The sequence below is a fragment of the Eublepharis macularius genome, chromosome 11 (genome assembly GCF_028583425.1).
Source record: "Eublepharis macularius isolate TG4126 chromosome 11, MPM_Emac_v1.0, whole genome shotgun sequence".
Classification (NCBI taxonomy): domain Eukaryota; kingdom Metazoa; phylum Chordata; class Lepidosauria; order Squamata; family Eublepharidae; genus Eublepharis; species Eublepharis macularius.
This window is the reverse complement of record NC_072800.1, coordinates 11,369,364-11,389,740: the sequence shown is the minus strand read 5'-3', so window position 1 is coordinate 11,389,740 and position 20,377 is coordinate 11,369,364. Positions and strand designations below refer to the sequence as shown.

General features: G+C 48.0%; 1 protein-coding gene across 3 annotated transcripts in view; it reads right to left on the bottom strand.

Moving 5' to 3' along the window:
- The window catches only part of COL15A1 (collagen type XV alpha 1 chain), a 265,292-nt gene that overhangs the window by 167,952 nt on the left and 76,963 nt on the right, over window positions 1-20,377 (bottom strand). For 2 of the 3 annotated variants that reach the window (XM_054990908.1, XM_054990909.1), the window contains exon 3: window positions 2,634-3,181. In XM_054990908.1, coding sequence (XP_054846883.1) covers window positions 2,634-3,181 — 548 coding nt within the window. Of the gene's footprint in view, window positions 1-2,633; window positions 3,182-16,215; window positions 16,392-20,377 lie in introns of those variants that run through there. The other variant, XM_054990910.1, reaches the window with a different exon arrangement.

The following is a 20,377-nucleotide window of genomic DNA, read 5'->3' as shown; positions in this document are numbered from 1 at the left end:
TTCATCATTACAGTGAGCATTACTTCTAGTGTGGCACTCACAATGTTCATTTAAACAGGGCACCAGCGGCAGCTCCCCCTCCCACCCCACTGCCCCTCTGCCATGCTTTGCACGGGCAGCAGTCCACTTTGAAGGAGATGCTGCGTGAGCACAAAGTCCCACTTGTAGGCTTTTTTAACCTCTCCAGCAGCACACCGAAATCAGGCCAAAGGTGGCTGTTGTGAGCCTGCATGTTGAATGCTCACTCATAAAAATACCATACAAAAGCCCTACAAGAGGCCAAAGCATGGGCTGAACCCTTCTCTTTAGCCCTCTACGATATTGTCCATGCAGGGAAGCTCCTATGGTGAATTGCAAGGCTTTTTTTCTGGGGAAAGAGGTGGTGGAACTCAGTGGGTTGCCCTCGGAGAAAATGGTCACATGGCCGGTGGCCCCGCCCCCTGATCTCCAGACAGAGGGGAGTTGAGATTGCCCTCCGTGCCATGCGGCGCGGAGGGCAATCTCAACTCCCCTCTGTCTGGAGATCAGGGGGCGGGGCCACCGGCCATGTGACCATTTTCAAGAGGTTCCGGAACTCCATTCCACCACGTTCCCCCTGAAAAAAAGCCCTGGTGAGTTGTCTTTCTATTTCAATGACAGGAATTATGAGAACATGTGCAGTTAAATTCACATGTTCAAATGTTGTCCTCTTTATGAGGACTCTTGTCCTTTTTTGGTCACATGTAGACGACCAGCCTTGCCACGCCAGACACAGGCATGTGGACTGAAGCCATGCGAAACCCTGTGGTACAATAAAGCATTGCCTTTAATAGGCAACAAACAAAACTGGAATGTCTTAACATTTGGTCTGAATTTGTGAATCCGTTACCGTCCCAAAATGTATTCTCTTTTTTATATCGTTCAACACCATTCTGTTCCCTCCCTCCCCCACCAAACTAGCTCTTCCCCTCCCCCTAGCTTTTCTGTCTTAAGATGCTGTGCTGTTAATCATAAAAAAGAGACAAACCTAATAAAAGAACCCTGTTGGATTAAATTAAAAGTCCTTTTATTCCAACATCCTGTTTCTCAACAGTCGCCAGCCAGAGAGTAGCTTTTACTGAAAAATCTTGCAAGTAAAAATTAAAGTTCCAGAAAAGTGCAAATGTGGGAACTGTCCACTGATTTACCCAAAGGTACATAGAGATCTTGAAGGCAAAGGTGCCTTTGAAGTCAGTCCGTAAATTGTCTGTGGTGCTTGCTATTCTGTCAGATGCAAGACATCTTACCAGGGCCGTTTCCACAGGGCTTACCTGTGCGTGTAACGTCCCGGTAGATCGCGCAAAAAATGCAGAAGATCGCGTTTCCTCGCTCAAGATTTGCACGACGTCACGTGACATCGCGCAAATCTCACGTGAGAAAACGCGATCTTCCGTGTTTTTTGCGCGATCTACCAGGATGTTACGCGCTCGGGTAAGCCGTGTGGAAATGGCCCAGGTAGACACCAGAGACAACATATGGATCAAAGGCAACAGGCAAAAGTGTTTCGAGAGTGAATTCCTCATTTCCTGAAGAATGGAAAACCCTTTTGTGCAAGACACGATTGCCAAGCATTTTACAGAGAAGAGCCCAATGACAGAATTCTGTTCCGAGCAGGACGATCAATTGAAGTTTACTTCTGATCAGGAAGAGGAGCTCTTTGGCTCTTTCCCAGCACTGCTTGGGGTCGTGGGGCTCCTGCAATCTGCCAGGAAGTCTTGATCTGTCTTCTGCAAGTCAAGACACTAAATTCTTTCCTTACAGTGGAAATTACCATTTAATTAAATGAGAGAAAACAAAACTTGAGATCTTTGTTTTGCTTTGGCTCCAGCTTTTCCCTTTGGCCAGTTTCCCCATTTCCGCTGGAATCAGGCAGGTTGTCAACGCCAAGCAAGAATCTGCAGGAAGACGGCTTTCTTAAGCTGATAAAGTTTCAGAGTCCGGATTTATTTCATTTTAGTGGCATGGCGTATATAGGCATATATTATAATCTGTCTTAAAGCACTTCATTTTGCATGTAGAAATGCAGCTCTGTGGCTGTTTTCCAATTCTATGGGGTGGTCAGAAGATGCATACGATCAGTCCCAGGGCTTTTTTTCAGCTGGAACGCGGTGGAACGGAGTTCCAGAACCTCTTGAAAATGGTCACATGGCTGGTGGCCCCGCCCCCTGATCTCCAGACAGAAGGGAGTTGAGATTGCCCTCTGCACCGGAGGGCAATCTCAACTCCCCTCTGTCTGGAGATCAGGGGGCGGGGCCACCAGCCATGTGACCATTTTCTCCAAGGGCAACCCACTGAGTTCCACCACCTCTTTTCCCAGAAAAAAAGCCCTGATTAGTCCCTTACTTTTTCCTTGTGTGCTCATTAAAGTGATAAAATTATGTTGGTATATTTACAAAATCACACCGTTCTGGTTTCTAATGCCCTAACGTGCCCTGGATGCCCTGACCTGGATAGTCCGGGAGAGCTTGATCTCATCAGATCTCAGAAGCTAAGCAGGGTTGTCCCTGGTTAGTAACTGGATGGGAGACCTCCAACGAAGACCCGGGTTGCAGAGACACAACCCTATTTGTCTAGCAACAAGGTACCTCAGAAATGTATCAAATGATAGTACTTACCGTAAACCTTTCTAGACCTGTGGCTCCTGCATTCCCAACAAATATCCCTGAACTGGGCTCGAAAAACAGAGTCTGAGCGAATCTCTGAAACTGGATCCTGTGATATTCTTCACAGTCCATAAACAACACAATGTCGTTTTCCTGCACCGTTATCGTAAAGCGATTCCATTTGTTGGTCATCACTGGGACTTTGAAAGAAGCTGCCTCTCGGGATATGTGAGAACCGGGTTCGGTGTAATACATAATTATCCTCTGGGTGCCGTCATCCACAGGCGACAGCCTGACTCCCAAGTAAATGGTCTTCTGAAAGGCATCCGTGATGGCAAAAAGGACCCCTCCACGGTCACTGTTTGGTTTGACTGTGACGGCGACTGCAAAATCTCTGAAGAACTGTGGCGGGAGCAGAGTCCTTGTCAGGCGGCCAATGTTAGCATCTGGTCCAAAACTGTATGCTGGAAACCCTCCATAGCCGGTGATAAAAGAGACAGAAGGGGGGAGGGGGACTCCTATGAGTTCTGTGAGGTCCAGGTGCCCCTTTGATCCTCTTTCTGTAGCACAAGATAAAAACACAGAATATGGATTTCATCATTTGCGGTTCTCATACAACAAAAATCTGAGGTGAGATACTCCATACAAAGGCTGCCTGTAATGTGCTGTTGGTATCTGAGGCCCTACCACGGGCAGGGGAAGTACAAGAACAAGCTGAGGGGACGTCCTGGTGCCTTCGGCAGCAGACCCAGGCAGATTTTGTTGGGAATAACTACTCCCTCAACGGCACTTAAGGCTTAAATATGTTACTTATTCCCAGGGCTTTTTTTCTGGGAAAAGAGGTGGTGGAACTCAGGACAGCACAATGACGTCACTTTGGGTCAGCTGGAACAAGGGGGGAGTTTTTTAAAGTTTAAATTGAACTTGGTGAAAATGGTCACATGGCCAAGGCCCCGCCCTCTGATCTCCAGACAGAGGGAAGTTCAGAGTGCCCTCTGCGCCATGGCAATCTAAACTCCCCTCTGTCTGGAGATCGGGGGTGGGGCCACCAGCCATGTGACCATTTTCAAGAGGTGCCAGAACTCTGTTCCACCACGTTCCAGCTGAAAAAAAGCCCTGCTTATTCCTCGTGTCCTCCCTGGCTCCACATTGAATAGGATGTGCATCACAAGTACTGTACTGGGACCTCATTTCTCGGGCATGTGCAGGTCAGTTCAGATTGGGATAATGTAGTGGTTAGAGCATCAGACTAGGATCTGGGAGACCCAAGTTCAAATCCTCAGTCTGCCATAGAAGTTTACTGGGAGACCTTGGGCCAGTCATAGGGTCAGCCTAACCTACCTCCCCAGGTTGTTGTTGTGAAGATAAAATGGAGAAGAGGAGAATGATGCATGCCACTTTGGGTCCCCACTGGGGAGAAAGGCAGGGTATAATGTAAAAATTTTTTAAAATCACAGCACAAGCAGAGGAGAGTGCTTAAAACTCCCTCATCTGGTTCCATTTTCCTGACCTGAAATAACCATAGGGAGCTGCTATTTGCCCCTTTGGTGAAACTTGCCACAGTCTCTGGCTTTATTGGTCATTAAATGTCCTGCAAACCATCGTCCTTCTAGCCCAGTTTGACAGCGGAGCAAACGGCTGGAACCTCATCTCCGCTCCAGGGCAATGTGAAAACTTTATTGCCCCCCCTTCCTGAGTGAGAAAATCTTCCCCAGTCTGATTTCCTGGGGGGTTCAATTAAAGGGCATCTTACACAACAAGGTGGAGCTTGGAAAGAAATCTCAGTGAGGATGTGATGCCATAGAGTCCGCCCCCCAAAGGCGCCATTTCCTCCAGGGAAACTGGACCCTGCAGACTGGCGATCAGTTGTAACGCTGGGATAACTCTAGCCCCTACCTCCAGCGGTTGGTAGCCCTACTGCCCATAGCCCTGGCCTTGTCACCAATGAGGTCATAATTCTGACTCCTCCTCTTCCTGTCACATATCTCTGATGTCATATGCTGCCACCTGGGTCTGCCCCAGAGCTTCTCAGCATTGGAGACCCTTCCTATCTAATATGCAAACCATTAAAGAGGAGCTTCCTTAGCCTTATTACAATGTATTGTGCTGGAAAGTTGTTGTAACAGCTGTTGTGTACTGGTAGAAACCATCTTGGCCATGAACTCCCTAGATCAACTCAGGCAGGCTGTGATCTTTTGGCTTCAGCACCACCCCCACCCAATATGGCGATGATAATACCAGCCAACATTACCGGACCCATGTAAAGATTTCCATGCTGATGTTAACTCCTATAAAAGTGTTATGTATCATTACACATAACTCGCATCTTCTTTATTTACACTATTTGTTAAGCACAAGTTTCAATCGGCACAAGTGTATACTTCATCACAGTGCATGATCCAGCATGACAATGTGCACAGACCGTGTTTCCTAGTGTCTTCTTACGTTGTGTGCTAGCATAGTCCCTTAAAATAATTCACACACTGTTCCTCAATAGAGCTTAGGCTAGAAGCTGACATTCCAAGGACAGAATTCCACAGCTTCTGGCCACACCATCCTCCTTAGTGCCCTTCTTTCTTTCTTTCTTTCTTTCTTTCTTTCTTTCTTTCTTTCTTTCTTTCTTTCTTTCTTTCTTTCTTTCTTTCTTTCTTTCTTTCTTTCTTTCTTTCTTTCTTTCTTTCTTTCTTTCTTTCTTTCTTTCTTTTGCTAATTAGCAGCCCAATGCAGGTCCTTTGAAAATCGGTTAGTAATGGGAGGGGGGGGCTGGCCCTTTCTTCCTGTGCTAGTTCCCTAATCTATAAATTGCGCACACCACACTGCAGTTAGCTCTGGTGGAGGGAAAGCAAGTACAAGTACGGGCCCTGCTCTTTTCTCCTTGCGGAGCTAATGGGGGTGTGTGATCTGAATCAAAGAAACAGCCCAAGAGAAAAAGGTCAACCACCTTTCCACACAGTGACATGTAGAGCACTTTTCTAGTCTGCAAAGCAGCTCCCTGGAACAAATGATTAGCAGAGAGAGAGAGAGAGAGAGAGAGAGAGAGAGAGAGAGAGAGAGAGAGAGAGAGAGAGAGAGAGAGAGAGAGAGAGCAGGAAATCTTGTTTAGGGATCTGCTGTATTATTTTCTCTTTGACCCTAACCCTTACCCTGGGCTTTTTTTCAGCGGGAATGTCGTGGAATGGAGTTCCGGCACCTCTTGAAAATTGTCACATGGCCGGTGGCCCCGCCCCCTGATCTCCAGGCAGAGGGGAGTTTAGATTGCCCTCCGCACCGAGTAGCACAGAGGGCAATCTAAACTCCCCTCTGTCTGGAGATCAGAGGGCGGGGCCACAAGCCATGTGACCATTTTCGCCGAGGGCGATTTAAACTTTTAAAAACTCCCCCCTTGTTCCAGCTGACCCAAAGTGATGTCATTGTGTGGTACTGAGTCCCACCACTGAGTCCCACCACCTCTTTTCCCAGAAAAAAAGCCCTGCCCTTACCCACCCTCACTGGAGCCCATGCCTATTCCTGTATTTATTTGTAGTGTTTTTAACCCACATTTCTGCACTCAGTGCGGACTGAAAGTGGCTTACAAGCTACAACAAAAAGCCATCTTATTTCACTAATGTTATTTGCCATCATAAAGCAGGAGTGGCCATAACAGGTAACCCCATCTCTGCCCCGATGAAAACAGTCTCTCTTCTCTGGGAGCCAGGTGGGCAGGCAGGCACTCCCTCCCTCCCTCCCTCCCTTTTTGCATGACTTGCTGACCTGGACATGGCCTCCTACTTAGAAGAAGGCAAGGCCAGAACAGTACTTCATGCAGAGCTGCAATGGGCAAACTCCTCTGAGAGTGGCTTGTAGTGACATCTCTACATTGGGAATGACTAAATTGCTGCTTGGGCATTGACATGGCAATGTTTCCCTCTCCTAGATAAAGCTGTTAGAACGAGACACAGTCAGAACATTACATCATGCAGAGATGCAGCAGGCAACTTCCTTTTCAGGTTGATATTTTGGCTTTAATTACTTTTTTGCAGGGCTTTTTTTCTGGGGAAAGAGGTGGTGGAACTCAGTGGGTTGCCCTTGGAGAAAATGGTCACATGGCTGGTGGCCCCGCCCCCTGATCTCCAGACAGAGGGGAGTTGAGATCGCCCTCCGCGCCGCTCGGCGGCGTGGAGGGCAATCTCAACTCCCCTCTGTCTGGAGATCAGGGGGCAGGGCCACCGGCCATGTGACCATTTTCAAGAGGTGCCAGAACTCCATTCCCCCACGTTCCCCTTGAAAAAAAGCCCTGCTTTTTTGTAATTATTTTTGACATGGCGACAACAGTCTAGTTCCTCGTGCAGGGACTCTCCTTTCCTCTGATTCAGCAGAGGCAAGCGGAAGATTTGCTGTCTCTACACTTCCTGAGGCTGTTTGAAGCAAAAATAATGGGAAAACCTGGTTTTGTTTTGCTTTCATATTACTCAGTGAACATTTTGAGACCTGGAACAAAACGAGGATAACTGCAGAGAGATCTGTTGAAGGTTTGGAAGGGCCCAACTGTTAGGCGTGAAACAGAAGCTCCACTCGAAAAAGAAAAAACGCATATAAACCCCTTTGCTATCAACTCTGCATCAACGGCTGGCAGCCTAATCGTGATATGGTTTCCTTTTCGTTTAAGTTACAGAGACCGCAGAACAGGAAAATGCAGCCTAATCCCTTCGGCTGTAGAAGGGGCTTTACGCTAATCCTTTGGAACACGTGAGGTGGCTTGTCTTGTCTACATACTTCGAGATGAAGCAGGAAAATGCAAGTAATGGGTTGGAGCTCACGGATCAGTTCAACAGTGAACAGAGGTACTTTCTGCTGATGAAAGAAACTTCCCATCGCAAGAGCAGCTGGGGGCAAGGGACGGCGGCTTCCTCTGAAAGAACGTGCCTCTGCTAGCAGAACAGATCGGCATACAGGAAGTTGTGTGTTGCTGAGGTGTGAAGGGCCTTGATTCACATCGAAAGTTTGGCTCTCAGGGCCGTGCTACAAGTGACAAATAACACTTGCCTGGTAAATGAACAGACTCAGGGCCAAACTACACATGACGAATGACACTTGAATGGCAAGTGTATTTCTCCCTGTTCACTTGCCCTCCACTCAATCCACTTGACGTTCAAGTGTCATTCGTCATGTGTAGCTTGGCCCTCACATGTATTCCTCCCTGTTCACTTGCCATTCGCTTGCGCTCCATTTGATCAAGTGGAGAGCAAGTGAATGGCAAGTGAACAGGGAGGAATACACATGAGTCTGTTCACTTGCCAGGCAAGTGTCATTTGTCACTTGTAGTGCGACCCTCAGAGATGCAAATTCCCCCTCAAGTTTCTCCAACAGGGCAAATCGTGGGTCTCGAGGCCACATCAGGTTGTAACCATGGCACAGAAGGAAAGCTTAAGCCCCACTCCCCATCTACATGCTTAAATCAGACCTGTGTGCACCAGAGATCCCTGAATTCTCTGAACATGTCTGGTCTAGATTTCTCAAGGGCTTCATAACATGTGAATCAGCCCTCAGAGTCTCTCTACGTGAGATATCTGACACATGAAGAACTCGTGTCAGGAGATGCAATGTTAGCCAGGAAGGGTAGTTTTAAAAGACAGAGCCAGCGGCAGGGCAAAGGCTTGGCTATACACTGGAGCTGTGTGAAGGGGACGTGAAATTCCAGAAGGGAAACTTCAACCCATTATATCCTCTCCAGGTCCAAGCCCAGATCTGGAAGGCAGCTCCAGCCCCTTTCGATTCCTCACTGTTGCAATTCCACACAGTTTTAGACTGGAGAGGTGAAATTGACAGAGCCTTCAGGGAGGTGAAGATGAAATTAAAAACCCTCTGAGGAGCCATCTCCGTAACCTCTGTCTTTTAAAACTACTCTTCCTGGTTAATTTTGCATCTCCCTACATTTGACGAACACACGCCGTGGCGTCTTGCGTAGAGAGACTCTCAGAGAAAAACGAAAGGTGTTGGAATGAGGGGTGGGAATGCTCAGGGCTTTTTTTCAGCTGGAAAGTGGTGGAACAGAGTTCCGGCACCTATTGAAAATGGTCACGTGGCTGGTGGCCCCGCCCCCTGATCTTCAGACAGAGGGGAGCTTGGATTGCCCTCCGCACTGTACTGTGGCATGGAGGGCAATCTAAACTCCCCTCTGTCTGGAGATCAGGGGGTGGGGCCACTGGCCATGTCACCATTTTCACCAAGGGCAATTTAAACTTTAAAAAACTCCCTCCTTGTTCCAGCTGGCCCCAAAGTGACGTCATTGTGTGGTCCTGAGTTCCACCACCTCTTTTCCCAGAAAAAAAGCCCTGGGAATGCTACATGTTTGTCTTCTTTGTGCTGCACCCAGAATTGGTCTCAGGAGGCTGGGAAAGGATCTGGGGAGGAAGGAGTGGCAGGAGACACATCGCAGTACAGGGAATGGTTTTCATGACCGTCTCCAGTGTAAAATTGCTGAACTGGAAGTTACTGACCTGTTTGATTTTATTAGTTTAGCTGTATCAAGACCAAGGATTTCCTTCCCACAGCACCACAAAGCTAAGATTATGCTCTCTAGTACAGGTAGTGAGGATTAGGGTTGCCAACCTCTAGGTGGGACCTGGAGATCTCACAAAATTACAGCTGATCTCCAGACTATCGAGGCTAGTTCCCCTGCAGGAAATGGCAACTCCAGTGAGTGAACTCTATGGCATTATACCCCGCTGAGGTCCCTCCCCAAGCCCTCCCCTCCCCAGGCTCCACTCCCAAATCTCCAGAAATTTCCCAATCTGGAGTTGGCAATCCTGATTGGGATCTTAAAATAGCTCTGGGGCAAGCCTTGGACCCAGACTCTGCCAACAATGACAAGGGGCATCCTGGGTTATCGTCACTGTAGCCCAGCCAAGCAGCCTTTGCGGTCCTTGCCAGCACCATCTGGTCTGATTGGCTCAGCCCTCTTCTGGTCACAAATGATCCCAGCATCAACCCAGCAGGAAGATTCCAATAAATTAATGGGTCCATCCACCCTGATCACGCCAGAGCACAGAGATTAATTCCCTTACAGGAAACAGCAGCTTTGACAGGTGGACTCTATGGCACCACACCATGCTGAGGCCCCTGTGCTCCCCAAACCCCACTCCCTCCTCCCCAAAATTTCCCAACCCAGAGCTGGCAATCCTGCTGATCAACCAACATTGTTGAAAATGATCATCTTAAAATTCATACATTTGTGCACTCCTGTACTTTGTAGACCTTCACAGACCTTCTGCTCTCCATCCCTAGATGGGTCTGAAATCCAGGCACACAGAGAGCCAAACTAGATGAGACATGTGGAGGACACATGTCAGTTTCCCACAAGTTTCCATTGGAAGTGTAGTGAGAAAGTTCTTTCTCTAGGCATCTTGTCTAGTCTGCTTGGCTCCCTCTGGCTGCTGAGTGCATTTAGGTGGCAAGAGGGAGCCACACACCGGTGGCGGTCAGAGGGAGCCAAGCGTGCTGGCAGCAGCGAGAGGCAGCATGCTCCCCTTGCTCCCCTAAATGCACTCGACAGCCAGACAGAGCCAAGCGTACCAGTGGCGGTGAGAAGTAGCCAAGCGGACTAGACAAGATGCCTAGAGAAAGAACCTCTTCCAGGGAGAAGAGGGATTCTCTTCCTCTTCTCCCTGGCAGAAGTTCTTTTTCAATACACTTCCCTTGGAAACTTGTGGGAAACCGACACATGTCCTCCATGTGTCAGGCGTCTCGTCTAGTTTGACTCAGAGACAGGCAAAGTGGGTGGAGAAAGAGAGAATGCTGCCAACAGAGGATAACATTCGAACCATCTGATGAAGTGGGCTCTAGTTGACTTTATGCCACAGAATGTCTCTACTGTGCCACAAGCAGGGCTCATTTCAAGGGGGAACGTGCCGGAACATAGTTCCGGCAGTTCCCCAAAGAGGTCACATGTCAGGTGGCCCCGCCCCCTGACTCTCATCCATTTTGGGCCTGTTTCGGCCCGGATTGGGGCTGAAACGGCCCAGATCGGGCCTCTGATGGGTGCTGGATCACTCTTCTGCTCATCAGCGGCCCGATCCTGACCATTTGGGCCCCTTTTCAGCCCTGAATAGCCAGAATTGGGTCCAAAACAGCCAGGATAGGTGATGTCAGGGGGTGTGGCATATGCAAATCAGTTATGCTAATGAGACACTTCCGGTGCTGCCAAGGGGCATGGCATATGCTAATGAGTTATGCTAATGAGTTCCTCCAGCTCTTTTTCTACGAAATGACCCCTGGCTGCAAGTCCCTGTCTTTGCTGTCCCCGACTAAGAGGCTGCCCCTCTGGAATTCATTCCCTGGATGTTGAGGGGGGCGGGGGCAGAGAACGGAACCACAACTCAAGTTCTCAAATCTTCTAAACTCATTCAAAGGCACAAATCCAGCAGGCTGACTCTCTCAAAGCACTCTCTTTGCAATAAGCAGCCTAACCCTACTTCTTTAAAAAAACAAAACGATGGTGCTGAGCCGGTACCCTTCGCTGCTTCATTATATACACATTCTGACATGGGAACAGGCAATCATATGGAAACAGTGAATTAGTTATGTACCCCCAGCAAAGCACTTCCATGCCACATGCTCAATATTTCATCTCAGGGTATTTATAACCCAGGCAAAAATCCAGTCCTCAGTCCTCCCAAGAGGCACTCACAAACCCCACAGAGTCTGAGATAAATGCTGGAGCATTGCTTGAAAGTGTCATGTTGCCACTTCTGGGTCATTGTGCCAAGAATGCTGATTGTGTTCCCTACATTTCACCCAGGCATTTTCTCCCACCACTCAGCAAAGTCACAACAGACACCAAGAACTGGGAGTGCAAGATCCACCCCTGCAAGGGAAGCTGGCAACTCTAGCATGGGAAAGCTCCTGTCTGTAATGGGGTAGATCTCTAATGGCTCAGCCAGGAGCCTGCAGGTCGTCAAAGGGAAGGTTGCACTTGTCAAAGGATGAACGTGCATCTGTGACACAGCAGAGATTACAGAGTGATGGTGTTTTGCTCCCATCAGAGCTATGCCCAAAATACAGCAGATGGCTATGAGGTGCAGAGCTAGTGTGTTGTAAGGGTGAGAGTGTTGGACTACAATCTAGAAGACTCAGGTTCGAATCCCTGCTCTGCCATGGAATCTCACTGGGTGACCTCGGGCCAGTCGCACGCTCTTGGCCCAACCTACTTCACAGGGCTTTTGTGAAGCTAAAATAGAGAAGGAAAATGTATATTGCTTTGGGTCCCTAACAGGGAGGGAAAGATGGAGGAGTAAATGAAGTAGGGAATAAATAAATAAGTTCTGTCATCTTTCATGTCAGTTGGACTAGACATTTGACTACAGTAAGCCATAAAGGGCTGTTGGTTCCTCTAATCACAAATACTATGAAGGGCAAAACTGCATGCTCAGAGGAAAAAGGAAGATTCTCTCTACATTGTTTGCTATCCAGGTGCCAAACAGAGTGGGAGGGGGCAATGTTCAGAAGGGAGAGGCAGCAGCAGGGTGTGCACTTAATCCTTCCATCGCCCAACAATTTTCCTGTCCAGTCCGCCCCACAACTGCTACTCCCTCTTGAGAGATAAACACCTCTTAGACCTAGAGCAAGGATGGGTGGGGTGTGTGTGACATGGGGAACAGAAGGAGCTGGAAGAGAAGAGCTGCAAACAAAAAGGTTCTCATCATAGAATCATAGAGCTAAACCACACGAGACAAATTACATGAGGAGGCTCAAGTGAAGGGAGATGCAATGTTAGCTGGGAAGCGTAGTTTGAATTTCACCTCTCTACAGAGGTGGCTAGTTCGCTCCTCAGAAGGTTTGTTAATTTCACCTCTCTACAGAGCTGGCAAAGATCACTCTTCAGAAGGTTTGTTAATTTCCTCTTTGCCTCCCCAAAGGCTCCCTCAGTTATTAACAAACCTCTGAAGAATGATCTTTGTCAGCTCTGTAGAGAGGTGAAATTGACAAACCCTCTGAGGAACAATCTAGTCAGCTGTGGAGAGAGAGAAGTGAAATTCAAACTATACTTCCTGGCTAACATTGTGCCTCCCTTCACTTGAGCGTCCTCGTGTAACTTGTCTCGTGTAGTTTAGCTCATAGGATCATAGGGTTGGAAGGGTTTTCCAGGGTCATCTAGTCCATCCCCCTGCACAATACATGAAATCCCCCTCCACACACACATGGAGCTCCTGCTCCATGCTCAAGAAGATGGCAAAACACCTCTAGGAACTCTAGCCAAACTGGCCTGGGGAAAATTGCTACCTGACTCCAAAGTGGCAATCGGCATTACCCTAGGTGTATAAGAAGGGGCCACGAGAACTAAGCACTGATGTAACCCTTCCTGCCCTTCCTCTCATTATCTGCCTAGGTTCACAAAGTAAGCATTGCTGTCAGATGGCAATCTCACCTCTACTTAAAAACCTCCAAAGAAGGAAAGCCCACCACCTCCCGGGGAAGCCTGTTCCTCTGAGGGACCGCTCTAACTGTCAGGAAGTTCTTCCTAATGTTTAGCCAAAAACTCTTTTGATTTAATTTCAATCCGTTGGTGCTGGTTTATGTAAAGCCAGGATGAAACTTGTAAGCAGAGCACTCAAACTATTCATATATGAGAAACTGATTCCTGCCTTCCCCCTTCATTTAGACATGACAGCCACAGAGCAGGTTCACATGCACACAGGGCTAGCTCCAAAGGGTAGCCATTTGCCAGAGTTCCCCAGGAACCATTGCCTCACCAGTGCTGCTGTTAGTGGCGGCCTGCATGGTGGGGCACAGGGTGCCTTCCAGTGGAGCTCAGGAGGTGGAACTGGATACACTGGGACTGTGGATGCAAGATGCTGCAACTGAATGAGGAGCCAAGCCTCGTGGTGGCAGGCAACTCCGCCCACTGCGCCACCACCAGGTTTAGCTGTCCATTTAATAGCTGCGCCCTCCTGCACAGTGCTGCTGCCCCTATTTCTCCACTGCTGCCTCCTGATGGCCTCCGGTAATGGCATTCTCCCTCTTCAGTGTTCATAGAATCATAGAGTTGGAAGGGGCCATACAGACCATCTAGTCCAACCCCCTGCCCAGTGCAGGATGAGCCTAAAGCATCTCTGACAAGTATTCATCCAGCCTCTTCTTGAAAACTGCCAGTGAGGGGGAGCTCACCACCTCCCTAGGCAGCTGAGTCCACTTTTGAACTACTCTGACCATAAAAAAGTTTTTCCTAATATCCTGCCGGTACCTTTGCGCATGTAATTTAAGCCCATTGCTTCGCGTCCTACCCTCTGCTGCCAACTGGAACAACCCCTTGCCCTCCTCCAAATGACAGCCTTTCAAATATTTAAAGAGAGCAATCATGTCCCCCCTCAACCTCCTCTTCTCCAAACTAAACATTCCCAAGGCCCTCAGCCTTTCCTTGTAGGGCTCAGTCTCCAGACCCCTGATCATCCTCGTCGCTCTCCTCTGCACCCTCTCGATTTTGTCCACATCCTTCTTGAAGTGAGGCCTCCAGAACTGCACACAATACTCCAGGTGCAGCCTGACCAAGGTAGTATAGAGAGGGGCTATGACCTCCTGCTATTTCAATGCTATGGCCCCTTTGATACAACCTAGGATTCAATTGGCCTTTTTTGCTACTGCATCACACTGACTGCTCATATTTAGTTTACAGTCCACTCTTACCCCAAGATCCCTTTCGCATATACTACTGCCCAGAAGTGTTGCTCTATGGCAGGAGTGGGAATCCACCTTGCACCCCTCCCCACAAAAGGGTCAGTGGTTGTGCAAGAGCATTTGGTGTCCAGGTCCATGTGTCCATTTTCGCAGAGGGCAATTTGAACTTTAAAAAGGTTTACAGCAGGTTTACAGCAGCAGTCTACTAAATGCTGTTAGTCTACAGCAGGGCTTTTTTTCAGCAGGAATGTGGTGGAACGGAGTTCCGGAACCTCTTGAAAACGGTCACATGGCTGGTGGCCCCACCCCCTGATCTCCAGACAGAGGGGAGTTGAGATTGCCCTCCGTGCTGCTCTAGCATTTTCACAGAGGGCAACCCACTGAGTTCCACCACCTCTTTCCCCCCAAAAATGCCCTGTTTAAAGATCTCTGTCTGTCTGTCTGTCTGTCTGTCTGTCGTGCAAAGTGATTAAATACGTTACATTCATAAATATCCATAAAATTCATACAAAAGTCAGTTCATTCCATAATTACATGTCAGTCCTGCAAATACAATTCATACATAGGTAGCATTGGCCGTCAGTAGAAACAATGAAAAATTAATGTTCAACCAAACATTGATGATTGTTCTTCTTTCTCTTTTACAGCCAGTTCCACAGACCTAAGAGCACTCCTCTGAGAGAGGGGATTACCTCCAGGAGAGCAATGCCGTGTACCAGGCATTCCGAGAAAGAGGTTATTCGGACCGTATTCCTACCCCTTCGGTCATGGTTGGTCCTCTTCGAGTCTGTATTTCCATCATCAAAACAGTACCCTCTTCCCAACTGTGGGTTCTTCCCTTGCCCAGTGAAGTGCCTACTGGGCAGTGGGGCACTATCAGCATGGGACAGAATCACCTGTGGATTCTCCTCCTCACATGATCTGGGCTTCCCAATGTACCAAGCGATGCCGTAGCCACACTTCAGCAGCTTGTAAACTACTGTGGTAACAACAAAAAAGGCCGTGTGTGTGTCTATTTATACTCCTGCCCAAACAAAAAATCCAGGCTGGGGGAAAACTAGAAATGCTTTTTAAAACCTTCAAGTTGCAGCCAGCATGACACCAGTTAGTCAAAGAATGTATTTGGCGATAAAAAAATAGAATACCTTCAGATACCAGGAAGGAAACCAGAAGACAGTTCAGAAAAGACGACGTTGTCACGTTTACTTTATGTGGCAATTTAAGTTTCCCTTTCAATGCAGTAAGGGGTAAAAATGAACCCAACATAGTAAGAGTGAAAACGACCCCAAATTGGCGATTTACAAAAAAGTAGAGGGGTGGGGGCATGAAACATCAAAGGACATTTAGTGTTTGAAGAGTATGTAGAGTACGGAGTTGCAGATGATTGAGAACAAAGTTGTACTCACTTCTCCAGGGCAACTGACCCCACTTTTCAGAGCCGAACTCGACATGATGGCAGCCTTGTAGTCGCTATTTTAAAGAGTGGCGTTTTTGTCCCCCTCCCCCCATGCATCTTTTTGAGTGCTGAAACAGCTTGGGGGATACACATCTATTTCGGCACTTGATACGACATGGGAGGGGACAAAAATGCCCCCGTCTGCCATGCTGCAGGCCCAATCAGGACCTCATGGAATTTTTAAAGGAATTTAAAATGGCAGTAGCATCCTCGTGGCCCCCAGAAGATGCGGTCACATTTGGTTGGGCTCTCAGGCTGGGGCATGCGTACTATCCCTAAGACAGGCAATGGCACTGATTGTCTTAAATTAACACAGTATCCTGTAAAACAGACATCATTCCCATTTTGTAAAAGATCACCGGAAAATGTGAGATACACCCAGACCATCCGTGTGTCCATGAGCACTCCGGGCTTATAACTAAGGTCCCTTCTACATGTGCCACATGAATACAGCAGTTGGGGAGTCTATCATTTCACACCGACTGTTACCTGCTCTCTTCTCTTTCCACCGAGTTATTTTCTTTGCTATTTTAAATTCCATCTCTAATTCCAGTGGTGTTTTCGTGGGCAAATTCAGGTTCGTTCTTCCCCAGGGTAAGGCAGATTCCAAAGGTGCTCCAGGGCTAGAAGGATTCCATCCTGCAGAAATCTCTGAACGAAGCCCAGCCTCCCTCCACAGAGCGCCCGTGGTCAGATAGTCCTTTGTGTTAGGTGAGGTGACGGCACTGATCGCGGTTGTGACGGGTAAAGGAGTTGTTTCCGAGGAGCCCCAAAGCCGCGTCCACCACCACTGCCCCTCTGCTAGGCCCAACTGCAGGAGCAAAACCAAGAAGCCCAGTTGAGAGCACATCTTCTGTTCACAAGTGTCAACAGCCAACAGATCAAAGCTGGCGATTCCAAGCTCCAGCCTCTACTGAGGGAAACACAGCAGTTTCATGGTCCTGGATGCCTGCTGAGGGTTCCACGTTGATCGCTGGGTACCAGCCCTTCAGCTGGAGCGGCCCAGCTTGAAATTCTGTCTTTGGAGGATCTCACAAACTCCCTCCTGCCAAAAGAGGCTCCGGAGCCCGTTAGCTACCTATTTCTTTCCTCATGCAAACGCAGGGTCTGCCAGCCAGCTTTAGGAGGAGTTTCTCAAGCAGGCCAATCCCCGCCAAGGGCCTCAGCCTCCCTCACTCCCCCTGCCCAAATTTTTGCCTCCTCGGCCACTCTAGAGAATGAAGAAACTTTTTCTTGCAGTGAGTCTGGTGCCCTATAGGCAGAAATAGAGAGCAAGTTTCTAAATTAAACGTATGCAGGAGGGCTGGGAATTGAAGAGAAATAAAACATTTTGTGGAGACCACCTATTTTTGTATTTTTGTGTTTTATATTTCTGTATGTTTGCATTCAGGAATTAAGGGACGGGGAAGAGAGGTTATGTATTCTTCTTTCTTCTTCCTCAAAATTTGTCACAGTTTAGGGAAAAAAGGAAAATATATCTAACTAGCATCTGATTCCTTCTAAGGTTGCAGATGCTCCCCCTAAGATGTTCTTCCAAAATCAGCTGTATGGACAGCAGAAGAAGCCCAAGGGGTGTGTGTGTGAGTGTATATTTATTGAGAGGGAAAAAAATACTTTGAACCAGCCCAGGCTGAATTTAAACCGAGATGTGTGCCAAACACAAAAACCAGTGATGAGAGATATCTCCAATTTAAAGAACAAAAAGCATGAGCAGGTGCCTGCATGTACGTGTGTCTCCCAACAGCGCTTTCACCTCCAGAAATGAACCTGGGGAAGAAGAATATGCTGTGGAGAGGGGACATGTGGAAGTAGGTGGCGAGCCCACAAGTGGGTCCATGTGTTCTTTTTGCACTCAGAGTCTCTTTAAATGAGATGCCTCAGCGCATGTTCATCAAGTGTAGGGAGAGGCAATCTTAGCCAGGAAGCGTAGTTTTAAAAGACAGAGCCGGCAGAGATCGTTCCTTGAAGGGTTTGTTAATTTCATCTCCTCCTCCCCAAAGGCTCTGTCAATTTCCAGTCTAAAACTGTGTGGGATTGCAACCAGAGGGCAGCGAGGAATGGAAATGGACTGGCGCTGCTTTCCAGAGTCGGGCTTCGACCTGGAGAGGTTAAAATGGGCTGAAGTTTCCCTTCTGGCATTTCACAGCCCCTTTAGACAGCTCCAGTGTATGGCAAAGCCGCCAGCTCTGTCTTTTTAAACTACTCTTCCTTGCTTGCCTTGCATCTCCTGACACGTGTTCTTTACGTGTCAGACGTCTCGTGCCGAGAGACTCTTTGTGAGACACACACATTCCCACACACTTCCCAGGACTTTTCCTACTGTGCAGCCAAACGCAAAATGTGCAGCTCCAAAAGAATATTTGTGCTGTTCTGAAACCACGGTCACGTTCCTTGTTGTAAGGAGTTTCTCACACTCTCTATAGCTGCCTGGCAGCACAAGCCTATGCAGGTCTACTCTAATGTAAGTGCCGCAACGTATTGTGGGGCTAACTTTCAGGTAAGTATGCACTAGATTGCACCCAAATGTAATGGAATGTGTCTCTAAGCAACAAAGCATGTGTACATGCACAAGAAAAGCATGCGGGTGTATTGTAGCAGTTCATGAATTAAATCGCAGGCCACAATGCAGTTCTAATTTTCCCTTCCATAAAACCCCTGCTACTCTTTATGAGCAGATCTGCTCTCTGTGTAGCTTGATTCTCATGTTCTGCTTTAGCAACGACCCAGTTTAAGTACACTATGTGCCAATAAAAGATGTGAGAATGAATGGGATGAAGTATGTCATTATTATCCCTACAACACTAATCACCCTGTGAGGTGGGTGGGGCTGAGAGAGCTCCGAGAGAGCTGTGACCAGGGCTTTTTTTTCAGGGGGAATGTGGGGAAACAGAGTTCTGGCACCTCTTGAAAATACTCGGCAATAGTGCTTGAAAATAATATGATTTCGAAGAATCCCGTGTGTTTTTTCCTCATTTCCCTCTTGAGAGTTCCGCCACCTCTTTTCCCAGAAAAAAAACCCTGGCTGTGACTGACCAAAGGGCACCCAGCCGCCTTCAAGCGGAGGAGTGGGGAATCAAACCCGGTTCTCCAGATTACAGTCCCGCGCTCTTAACCACTACACCAAACTGGGTCCTCCAAGAGAGCTGCACAAGCTGTGCTGGAGAAGGAAAAGCTTCTTTGCTGCATGTTTTCATCTCACCAGCATAATCTCCGTAGGAATGGAAGCAATGTGGGAACATGCACAGAGCATATAAGCAGAGAACATAGAAAGAGTACAACAGCTCCCTCTCATAACTACACGGGCTTCCAAGATCATCTTCCACACCCTCCGTGCTTCTCTACTACAGCTATGATAGGAAGAGCCCACCTGCCACATTGCCCTCAGGAGATATGACTGGCTTTTGCGAAGTTTCATTTTCCCACACTTGATGCAAGTAATTCATGGCAAACGTCTTACAAAATCCCCAGTTGCAAGAGAGATGATTTCCAAAATGTTCTGGGTGTTCTACGAATGACCTTGAATAAACTGGACAAAGTGCTTTGGAGGAATTGGGGAATTAGCATAGGATCATAAAAGCTACATTTGAGCCAGAAGTCTCAGAGCTGTTGCAACGGAAACTCATACAAGATTATATGCAGTTGAGAGCAGACATGGGCACGAACCAAAAATTTTTAATGAACCTGCAGTTTGTGGTTTGGTGCCGACGACGAACCCGAACAAATGAACCATAACGAACATTTCCTGTTACCGAACCGGTTCGTGGTTCGTGGTTTGTGGGCGTTGGAATGGCCCCCGTTGCACTTGGAGAGCCCATATTCACAGGGAGTGTTTGGCAGGCTCTCCTCCAGCCAGCATCCAAGTTTGGTCAAGATTGCAATAGGGATCTTGGAGTTATACCCTCTCCAATCCGAGGCCCCCAGGAAACTCGCACTCGATACAATTAGAGCCACCAGTTGACGTTGGCCCAGTGTAAAAGGGGTTGGCCATCAGAACTGCCTATCAGGGTTTGCAGGGATGAGATTGGAGTGCCCGTGGCTACAGAACACCCCCTTCCCCCTCCCTCCTTCTGGGTGTCTTCTCCCATGTAACCAATTGTAACCAATTTGCAGCTCCATGGTTGGAAGGAAGACCTGCCAATCAAGGTAAGCTGGGCTTCGATCTGGGTTTCCAGGGTGACAGAAGAAGTGCAGACAGAGTTCAGGCATTCCCCCAGCTCTGTTTCCAAGGGAATTGATTGATAGTGCCAGCAGTCTGGTTTCACAAACCACGGGCGAATGCAATGAACCGGGCTTCCAACAAACACTGGTTCGTTGGCCATGGACCCTCACGAACCGCCAGGTCGTGAACAGACAATCAGGTGGTTCATGGGGTTTTTTTGGTTCATAATGCGGTTCATGCCCATGTCTAGTTGAGAGCTACTGTACTAAAAAGTCTCTGCTATGACTGTTGTCCTCGGCAGGCACTGAACTGGTGCTTTGGTCAACAACTATCTATCAGCCTGAACCTCTATTGGGAACAAGGATATAATAATATTCATCTACATCACATGGTCGTTGTTGTAGCATTACAGAGATATTGTACATGAAGTATTAGGAATGTGTGCAAAAAAGTTTAATTTTTGGTTCATTGTCACTGTAAAACGCTTGATTA